This window comes from Leptonotus elevatus, chromosome 18 (assembly GCF_054856555.1).
Source record: "Leptonotus elevatus isolate MCC_2025b chromosome 18, RoL_Lele_1.0, whole genome shotgun sequence".
In the NCBI taxonomy this organism is placed as follows: Eukaryota; Metazoa; Chordata; class Actinopteri; order Syngnathiformes; family Syngnathidae; genus Leptonotus; species Leptonotus elevatus.
The window spans coordinates 12,037,805-12,048,637 of record NC_141256.1 but is presented as its reverse complement, the minus strand read 5'-3'; the positions used below and the strand labels follow the sequence as shown (position 1 = coordinate 12,048,637).

Below are 10,833 nucleotides of genomic sequence, written 5' to 3'. Positions count from 1 at the left end.
CCCCCAAGGAAGAAGACATTAGCCTCCCCGCAACCCTCCCCCCCCAAATAATCTTAGCTGCGACTATAAATAGTATCATTTGTCATAAAATTGTCCAAAAAAAAGATAATACATGTTGTGCACTCTCTGACAAAGAGAGCGCCACTGCCACCTGCTGTAGTGGATGTGCAATTACACTTCATTCGAGTACAGCAAAAAAAAAGAAAGAAGTTCTATATACAGTATGGTACTAGTCTATTAAACTCTACCAATTAATTAGAATTTAAAGTATTGATTTTGTTTTTATTTATATAATATTTGTATGTACTGTATTTAATATTTTTCATATCGGCACCTTCTAAATAAATGTCATTTTCATCTTCTCATGATGCAAATGGTTCAATTTTTTGTGTTTCCTGAAAAATCTGGGGGGGGGGGGGGGGAATAGCTTAGGCGATTATTGTAAGAAGGTTATTTGTAATTTTATAATTAATTGACTGAACTTTTTTTTAACATTTTTTTTTTTGGTACTATTATTCTATTATTTGTACTGTATTGTTATTACATTTTTAAAGTATAGTTTTATTTTGTAAATGGTGATTAATGAAATTTTCCTTTGAACACATTTTATCCATCATCCATATTTGCGTTTTTATCATTTTTTGTCTACTTTTTCCTTTTCCCTGTTCTATTAATTTACAAGATACTCATACTCATAATTTATATTTTTCTGCAAGCAATAATTAATCACATTTAGTTACATATGAATGGATGGATGTGGAAGTGCAAATATAAAAAAAAAGTAGTAATTTCTTTGGCATAAATAATTTAAAAAATTAAATAAAAATATATATAATAAATAACATATTATATCTGTATGTGTTCATGTATGTATTTTGGATTGCAATACGAGTGAAAAAACGTCTGCAGTTGCTTAAATATATGCCAGAAATCACGGCTGAACAGTCATTCACTGACTGCTGAAACCGAAATGCAATCTGGACAGCAGATCTCCTTCATTCAGCTCCACAGCGCCACCCTCTGGACATTTACTCCGCTGAGGAAACACAAGCCAACATGGAACTTTGCGACGCAAGAAAAAGGTGTCACACTTACTTATTTACATTTCCATTGTCTCAGTGACTATTATAATGCACAATTTGTACTAACAACTAACTATAAATGTTATGTGTGCTCTTACCTGCGGACACAGCGGGTACCAGTTGAAGCGCTGGAAGTCTTGGTTTTCGAACTGAAAACCATCCAGCGGAATGAGGACCTCGCCCAGAAAAACTTTCTTGTGCAGAGATCCAGAATGCCACACAGAAGCCTGCAGTCTCTTTCCAGTCAGCAGGTGGCGCTCTACGGGATACTGTTCAAAGAGGTTAGTCAATCCAAGTAAAAGGTAGACTGACAATTGCAAACGAGCATGTAAAAAAATAAAAAAATAAAAAATAAAAAATGTTATGCCAATGAAGTGGTGATGTTACCACAAACAGTCTAAACATTGTATTCTGATTATTAATATTGTTGTATATGAATTAAGCAGTAAAATCCACCCATTTTAATCCATATTATATCCATTTTGTCCATGTTGCTCAGGGCTCATGTAACAACCAATCACAGCCCAGCTTGCCAACATCACATGACCAAACCCAGAAAACAGGTAAACCGTGACTGGTCGTTACCTGAGCCCTTAGGTACTGTGATGTCAGTGGTATTGTTTTATTCTAATAAATCCAGCCTTAATGTGTCTTACTTGAAAAAGTTCATTAAAAACGGGATGGATGGTGTTTCTCTTGACTGCTGTCTTTCGTTTGTCGCTCTTGGGTGGCATCATGTAGAGTTTGACGTACCTGCGCGAGGACGACGCGCTACATTTTAGCCATTTTTGGACTCATGCACCAAAACAGACAGAACAATTATCCTAATTTATCCTTACGGGTGACACCTCTTCTTCTTGGTGTTTCCGTGGGGGAGGTTCCGACACGCTCCCACTGTGATCTCCAGACAGGAAGTGTCGGAGTTGTAGGTTAGTGCTAGCTCCATGTCTCCGCTAGCACTGATGCTCTCAAGCAGGCTGCATTCAGTGCTAATGCTACTGTAGCTGCCCTGGGGGGATAAAAACAAACAAAAACACATCTTCCGATTTAGCCTAAGAAGACCAGAAAGCATCAAGTGAGGAGTGACTGTTGGATAATATGCTAAGATAGCTTCAAGCTAGCTTCATGTGTTAGTGCTAATCCTGCTGTAAAACAAAACACAACTTCCGTTTTAGCCTAAGAAGACCAGAAAGCATCAAGTGATGAGAGAATGTTGGATAATATGCTAAGCTAGCTTCAAGCTAGCTTCATGTATTAGCTTGCACGCACTCGCTTTCCATCAGAGTTTTCCGAACTATTGGAGGTTTCTTCTTCTGCGCCGGTGGAGGAGCCTTCCTGGTTGCTGTCTTTGTTTCTCTTGAACAGGTTGGGAAGACTTGGGCCATGGTAGAGCTGATGGTGACATTTGTAAAGTGTTAGTGGGGTAGAATAGACCATTCATTATAAAATACTCATTCTTAACTGCTCCAGATAACATTAATTTGTTTTGGAGCAAAAAAATAAATAAAAATCCCTCAAAAGTTACAAAACTAGATCAAATCATCACTGAGCGAAGATTAGGAGGCTAAAGAGACCGCGAAGTCCAAAAAGTGTGGTCGACTGCTATGCTAATGTTTTTAGTTAGCGTTAGCCACATGCCATCGCTTGTGATCAAAGGTAAGAGTTTTGTTTTGTACATGTTGGTTTTACATGGATTATTTTGATTTTAGACTTGTGTGAGTTAATCAAGGAGAGCGCATTAAAGAGTGTTTTGTTACTTTGATATATAAATATAACAGCGGCTAGCACGTGGTAGCATGGGGTACTAGTGGTTAGCATGTTTACTACAGAGTTCTGAAATTCATTGTTTGAATCTTAGCAGGGTAGTGTACCTAAAAAAAAAAAAAAAGGTGCTTAAGGTTAGCTTCCATTGCTCTGGTTTATTTTATTGAAGAAAAACATTTACTTTGTTTGTCCAATTAGAAAAGTTGTTATTGGGCAATGGGAATATCTTTTTGTTAACTGACATCACTTTAATGCTTTTAACGTGTGCGGAAAGACGGCATACAACTCTCGCGAATAAAATGAGCTATGACGCTAATGCTGATACGACATGAATTGTGCGACTTCAAATTCACATGACTTACTTTGACAGATTTGTTGATGTTGGTGTCAGAGTGGCTCTTCTGGGCGCTGTAGTGCAAATGTTCGCCGCGGTCCACGTTGAGCAGGTTTGCTGAGACGTCGTTTTGAGATGAGGACATCTCTACGAAAAAAAAAAAAACATGACAACATCTCGGTGGTGTCACAGGATTTTGCGCAACGCTGTTACTGTCACACCTGATACAACTTTGCAGTTCGTAGTGGTTAGCTGATTAGTATCATAAGGAAGTGTCACATTTGAAACAGAGCTTCCATTTTTTTTTGGGGGGGGGGGGTCAATTCTGATTCAAGTTCTGCAGACTTTTTTTTTTTTTACTCATGACTTACTTTTATCATCGCTGGCGAATGAAAATAGAAGATCATCCATTGATTTGTGTAGAACGCTGGACTTTTTGGAATTCTGATGGTATACACACAAATGATGGCCCTTTACGTATCATTTTCATTTTAAATGAGTAAGTTAAGTATGCGCCTTACCACAGATCTGCTCACATAGTCGAATATTGAGGAGGCCGGCGGAGTCGGTGGCACAATTGCTATGTGGCTGTGCAAAATATTATAGAGAAATATAAAACTGTTTAAAAAAAAAACAATTTAAATGGATGTACACGCACAAACGGAGTGAGTTAAAGGTACCTCAGCACATTGTAGGTCTTTAACAGTTCTTCCCCAGCTGTCTCATATTTGTCTGTGAAACAAAACAAGTGGAAAGCAGAAATGCATCCATTGTGAATTTTGTGGTCGATTCCTTGCAATGTTGATGAATTGACCTAAACGAACCTGTCATAGAAGGAAATTTCTTTGTCTTTTCCTCCAAAAACCAATCTCCAGACCGGACCTTTACTTCTCTGGGAACGATCAAACAAGACAAGCAGTTTTATCGTTTACAGTGTTTTGTGAAACTAAGTTGAAGCATTTGGGGATTTTACACCAAGAATTTAGTTGGTTTTTTTTTACATTTTTGGTCAGCGTTCTATCAGCAAAAATCAGTTGGAATCGAAATATTTACTCTTGCATAAGAACTCCAATTTTAGTTCGATTTGCCCCCCTCGTGACCTTACGGGTTTTCAATCAAGTTTAGGTCACAGATCTCAAACCCTGGTCCATGAGGGCTGGAGGAGTTTCCTTCCTCCAACGCACCTGATGAGTTTGAGACCTGTGGTCTAGATTAAAAAAAAAAATGGACAAAGGACAAGGACACATGTACTAAGGTGGGACGTTACAAGTAACAAAAAGGTATGGCCCAGACCTTGGCTTTTTTGCCCATGGTTCAATAAATTGTTGTCCGGTGAAGCAGAAATCGGAGATTTGAATGAAGTCAGTGCCTCTTCAAATCTTTGTCTCTTGACCGAAAAACCCGCAGTCCATAAGGACATATTGCAGAGCGTACCCGTTGGTACTCGGTTTTTCAAGGTTCTCAGGTTGTATGTGTGTAAGACTAAATAATTCAAATAAAGCCACGGTTAGCTAAAGTGATTTTTTTTTTTTTTTGCACTTAAGGTCACCAGATGACTCACGCTTCAGGCAGTCTACCTGCAAGCGTAGCAGACGGTGCACTTCCACGCCACTTCTCCCACGCACACGCGGCACCTGCTGCAGATTCGGTGACTGCATCCGCGGCAGACCGCGCCCGCGTTGCAGAACTTTCCCAGCTGCCTCTGGCACCGCGCACACGTCCGCTCGCCATACTTCTTGGAATAACTCTTTGCGCCTTTCCGTCGAAGATCCTGGAGCTGGACTTTCATCCTCCTGATGTCGGTCATTGGAAACATCATAGAAACGTGAATCTATCGTTGAGTATTGTGTTTTACATCAATCCATGATTTTTTTTTTGTCCTCATTAAAGGTGCCAGGCGAGCTTGAAGCTACTTCAGAGAATTTGGGCGAGAAGCAAAAACGTTTTTTTCGCTCCTGTCAGAACCGCCCCAAAAAAACCATTCCATTTCCAAGATCTTACAATATATTTATGAAGCGGGACTGAAGGTTGTGAGTTCCATCCCCAACCCTTTGTGACCAAGTGTCTTTGAGCAAGATACTGAACCACCAGTTGATCCGGTTGCTAATGAGGCCAGTGTTAAAGCATTTTCAGTACAAAAGCCCAAGGACAGTTCTGCCAGTGAATAGCCAGTCCTTCATAGTCCGGACAAGAATCAATCGCAGTTACTATGCGCTATTAAACAGGTATCGTTAGTCACGATTTCCAACAATAGAGTGCCAGAAAAGTCATTCCCCAGGGATGAAATCTCTCACCTGATCCTGTCTTCTTCCATTGCACGTAACAGTTTGTCTCTCCGAAGGACTTCCAAAATCCTCTCCCTCTCCAGAACTTGAAGCAAACTCAAATCCATTTTTTTAAATCTCTGGTCATTCGGACCTTTCGCCGACCGTCCTTAACGATGTGTCACTTTCCCCTTCTCTGCGCTGGATCCTGAACGCCTCTTAAACCTGGTCGGCACCCGGAGCTGAAAGATTCGAGAAGTGCGCATGCGAAGGTTATTGCTCTGCGTCAGAACCAGATAAGACTTCCTGAGCAGATATCAATACCTGCTACCGTTTTCTGCTTGGATGATTAAAACTGTGTCTTCCCCTCTGAATATAAAACTCCTCCCTCTCAGGCAGCAAGAGTACTGCTAATGTTTTTTTTTCTCTCTCAGGATCACTGTCACTATCCATTTGGACTCATCATCAGCCTCCCTTTAAATCACTTTGACGTCTATTGAACCTCTCCGGGCAGCGAGAGCACGTCTGCAGACCAAAGGCAAATGCCAAAGTTTGCATTATTTACCTCCTCTCGGTTTTGTAGTTCGGTCTCTTGCACGTTCGTATTCGCCGGAAAACCAGCTCTACTTTCATGTTTAGTGTACTGACAAAAGAGCGAGGTGGCTGCTTACTCATCTAACGGTTTTTTTGGACTCATTTATTGCCATAAATTCATAAAAATAAAAATAAAAGATTATTAAAAATTAAAGGCAAGAGGCAATTTTTTTAATTGTAATTAATCGCATGACTTCACTAGTTAACTCACGATTAACCACAAATTTTACATTTTACAAATCTAGGTTTTTATACTCTTGTTAACAAAATTATGAAAAAAATGTTAAACTAATAGAAATAGTTCAAATGAATTTTTGACGTTTATAGCCGTCAATGGCAGTGAATGAATAAAAAAAAGTAAAGGGAAGATTATTAAAAATTCGGGGCGTCAGGCGATTCAAGTTTTTAATTGTAATTAATCGCATGACTTCACCAGTTAACTCGCGATTAATTACTCATTTTATATCTGTTCTAAATGTACAATAAAAAAAATCTAGGTTTTTATACTCTTGTTAACAAAAGTAGATTTTTTTTTAATCTAATAGAAATAGTTAAGTTAATTTTAATTAATTTATGAGTTAACTAGTGAAGTCATGTGATTAATTACAATAAAAATGTAATTGCCCGATGCCCCTAATTAAAAAAGAAAAAGATTATTAAAAATTAGGGACGTCAGATGATTAAATGTTTTAATTGTAATTAATTTCCATGACTTCACTAGTTAACTCGCGATTAATCACTCATTTCATATCTGTTCTAAATGTACAATAAAAAAATCTAGGTTTTTATACTCTTGTTAACAAAAGTGGAAAAAAATATTAAACTAATTTTTTTAATATTAAACTTGATTTTTGACGTTTATAGCCGTCAATGGCAGTGAATGAGTTAACGTCAAACTCATTGAGTAATGGAACAAGATCCATCTTGTGGACTGAAATGATAATGAAATTATCTTAACTGAACAGCAGGACATAAGAGTGGACCTTGTATTGAAACCAAAACCATCTAAAAGGATGACAGCTAATGCAGTTAGCATTATGGTCTTTGCGGAAAATAGGTCGGAAATCTATTCAAATTGAAAGTTCACAGGACTAAATCCTTAAACTAGATTTTAAACTATGTATCACACGCGCTTTAATGGCGATTTTTGCCTTCCCCATTGTTTTGTCCCGCTTTTACGCAGGTCCCGTCCCGGCATCCCGTCTTTAAAAAAAAAAAATCTAGTCAACAAAGCAATTGTTTGAACCACGTGTCAGTCACACAGTTGTCATAGCAGTTCATACAATAAATCAATTAAAAACAAATTTAACTGTTAAATTCATTCCTATTTACGTAATACCGGAACTAGAACTACTTCCTGCTTCTGTGTCTAAGACTCATGGGAAATGTAGTCAGGCCGAACACCCGCTCAGCGTTTCTGGTGGCGCGTTTCTAACCTTACAATGTGCGCCCGCAAGGTATGTTGTGCCAATTGTAAAAGTCCGCAGTGTGGCACCGCGCCTCTTCGTTTTGTTGGTCACTTCCTCGTTTGCCTTTCCGTGTACTTTTTTTGCCATGAATTTAAACGATCATGTGTACAAGACTGCTACACTTTCCCCATCACGCGTAGTAATGCCAAAGACTATATTTTTGGTCCAGCAACGCCTGTCCATGGCTGTCCTTGTCTGAAACCGCCACACGTTACCCAACAAAAAATAAATAAAAATAAACGAGCATTAGCATTAGCTAAAGTAATAACACAACAGACTGACAAGCGATTAAATTGATCATAAATAGTTCCTGGTGAGAATTTAATTTTCAGCTAGTCACACTAGTTTTAGTGGTGAATGTTGCCTCGTACTTTGTGAAGAGACGTCGGGCCACACAAGAAGCCAACTGCAGTCGTGGTGGTAAAAATAACTGTAGTCACATTTCCACCTCATGCTTGATTATGAGGTAGCAGACGTATTTCCTAAGTATCAGCTGAGTTTCCTGAACCCGCCCCCACGCCCCCGCTACCAGCCCTAAAAAAAGAGAAGCCACAATGACCACCACAGTCCAAATGACGGTAAACTCTCACGCTTGTCTTGTCAGGCTTGTTTGCGCAGACTGGTGACATGTTATTTCAAATATAAATTTGCATAGTCATTCAATATTGATTCAATACAAAAGACAAGTGACAATCCGTACCATAATGTAAATGTCATGACACAAGAAGAAAGCCTATTTAGCTTGACAGCGAGACAAAGTGATCATTTAACTAATTGAGGCTTTAACAAAGTACCATAACAGGAACAATGACCCTCCTTATCAAATGTGGATGAATTGCCTTGAACAAAAAAAAAAAACACAACAATGTAAATGGTACAAAGTTAAAGGTACAAAATGCTTACCTTCTGGCTCAGTGCACCCCAGAGAAGTCAGCGTGGCGATGTGGTCGCTGACTTCAAACACATTTTCCTTCCTTTTTTTGTAGTCGCACAGCTGCAATCTGTGATGAAGGCTTCCTGAGTGTGTATTTTTTTTGTTTTTTGGGCCAATTTCCGATTTTTATTTTATTGTTGGCAGGGTTTTGGATTACCATTAGAAATGGTTACACACAAAAATGAACGTGAATCACCCCAAAAAACGGCAAAATTAAATATATATATATATTTTTAAAGAATATAAAAATATAATACAAATAATTATATATATATATATATATATATATATATATATATATATATATATATATATATATATATATATATATATATATATAAAACCAACCAAAACCAAAGCAGTCATCATGACAGGTCACCACCGGGTGGCGCTCGAGTGCATAGCGCCGGACAACGATCTATCAACAAAAATATGAACACTTCTGTTTTTGCTCCCATTTTTTTTCCCAGATGAACTCAAAGATCGAAAACTTTTACCACATACACATTATCACCATTCTTCTCAAATATTGTTCACATACCAGTCTAAATCTGTGATAGTGAGCACTTTTTCTTTTTGCCGAGATAATCCATCCCACCTCACAGGAGTGCCATATCAAGATGCTGATTAGACACCATGAGTAGTGCACAGGTGTGCCTTAGACTGCCCACAATAAAAGGCCACTGTGAAAGGTGCAGCTTCGGATTTCATCAAACTCCCCCTTTTAGCTACATTTGGTAAACATACTAGCATAAAATATTTTTTTTTAAAACGGAGGAAATATGATTTAATTCTTAAAATAAGCAATTAAAAAGCAAAAAAAAAAGATGCTATGGAATTTTGAAACAGAACACATTTATTTACTTAATTGTGCAGATACGTACCCCAACAACAAAATATATATTATATATACAGCATATATGTCAAATTTTTCACAGCCCACTCCGTGAGGTAAAACTTTCCAACTGTACATTTGTGACATTCAAGGGACTGAAAAAATAGGAATCTATACTGTGCATATGTACAGTATTTCTTTGTACAATCTCCAAAGCGTTTCTTCCATCACATTAACTCGGCTTGTGTAAGGAGTAAAGCCACAAAAACAGTCCAATGGCAAGAATGGGGTGAAGTTTTTCATCCGCCTTTGCAAACAATTAGCAAGGAGTAGTAGAGCGACACCGAAAGTGGGAAAAAGTAGCCAAGGCATTTTATTGTATTGTTGTTGTTTTTTTTAGCAAAACTCATCATGAAAATAAAGTCATTTTAATTCATTTACTGCCATTGACCTCTTTTGTGTGGCCCTAAAACTCCTTTATAGATTTTTTCAAGTGTCTCAGTAACAATGCAGAGGAAAAAAAAACAAAAAACATTCTTAGTTCATATGGGAAGTTTGAACCGTTCTTTGACAGAATAAATAAAAACAAAAATGCAAATGTTTTGATTTGATGCGAGGCTGATTGCATAGCTCGACAAAATCCAGCATTCAGGATTCAAAAGGCTGCACGGGAGACAGTATGATTATTTTTGAACAGTTTTCAAAAACACAAATGAGTAAATACAGTACATTCGTCAAATTGACCAATTAACTTCAAAGAAAAAGAAAAAAACATTCCAGATTCAGTATAAGATGCTCAACTCCTCTTCGGGTCGTTGGTCCCCCCACGCGCCGTTTTCATGCTAAGTCACATCATAAAAATGTCCTGCTTGTGCATTTCAAAAAGCACTTTTGTTCCCTTGTGTCAATCAAATAATATTTTCAGTATTCGACACAAAATAGCTGCGATGACAATTTAACTCATTGACAAGAGATTTTGTTGTTGTTGTTCTTGTTGTTCGGAGACAACAAGGTGCTTTGTCCTCAGTAAGGCAGGAAGACCAACCAGTGGGGCCACAGAAAAAAGAAACATTTGCTAACGAGGATACCAGAATCTTTTTGGTAAATTTACAAGAATAAAATTATTTTTGGGGGGTTAAGATTACAGTTGTGTTCTTTTTGACACAATAAGGTGCAATATTATGATGATATGGTTGTATTTTGGGGGAAGGAAAATTAGTTGCAATCGTGTTTGTTTGTTTTTTAGGAATTTTTCTAAAAAGTAAAATCGTACTTTTTCAGATTCTATGTTGAGAATTATTTTTTAATTAATTAAATTAACTAATTAAAGATAATAATTTAAAATATATATATTTTACTACCCTGAGATTAAAAAACAAAAAAGATTCCATTATTATTTTATTTTAAGATAATAGTTTAAAAATATATATATATATATATATATTTTACTATCCTATGATTTAAAAAAAAAAGAAAATAAGATTTTTTGGGGGGGGGTTGGGGCGGTGGGATGCAATTTTTTATTTATTTATTTATTTATTTTTTAACAATACCTTT

General features: G+C 37.3%; 1 protein-coding gene across 3 annotated transcripts; it reads right to left on the bottom strand.

Annotated features, from left to right (window-relative positions):
* Positions 1–171: 171 nt before the first annotated feature.
* Positions 172–8,469, bottom strand: sytl3 (synaptotagmin-like 3). 3 transcript variants are annotated; one of them, XM_086061324.1, is made up of 13 exons: positions 8,411–8,469; positions 5,475–5,686; positions 4,758–4,973; positions 4,005–4,072; positions 3,861–3,912; positions 3,702–3,768; positions 3,552–3,624; positions 3,209–3,327; positions 2,352–2,474; positions 1,922–2,091; positions 1,739–1,835; positions 1,181–1,351; positions 172–1,036 (listed from the first exon to the last, which is right to left on the bottom strand). In XM_086061324.1, exons 2-13 carry the CDS (start codon positions 5,570–5,572, stop codon positions 950–952), a joined length of 1,341 nt encoding a protein of 446 aa, XP_085917450.1. In that variant the 5' UTR covers positions 5,573–5,686; positions 8,411–8,469; the 3' UTR covers positions 172–949. The 3 variants fall into 3 exon arrangements, with proteins under 3 accessions (XP_085917450.1, XP_085917451.1, XP_085917452.1); XM_086061325.1 differs by lacking the exon at positions 8,411–8,469 and adding an exon at positions 7,879–7,980; XM_086061326.1 differs by lacking the exon at positions 8,411–8,469 and having other exon boundaries at positions 5,475–5,764.
* Between the last annotated feature and the right edge of the window lie 2,364 nt (positions 8,470–10,833).

What these genes read in the sequence shown, in the direction of transcription:
- sytl3 (XM_086061324.1), bottom strand. Translation starts at nt 5,572, where the DNA reads ATGGATTTGAGTTTGCTTCAAGTTCTGGAGAGGGAGAGGATTTTGGAA. An exon ending in AAAACTCTGATGGAAAGCGA is followed by an intron (nt 2,092 to 2,351) that starts GTGCGTGCAAGC and finishes TTATCCCCCCAG; the next exon opens with GGCAGCTACAGTAGCATTAG. An exon ending in AAGAAGAAGAGGTGTCACCC is followed by an intron (nt 1,836 to 1,921) that starts GTAAGGATAAAT and finishes GTCCTCGCGCAG; the next exon opens with GTACGTCAAACTCTACATGA.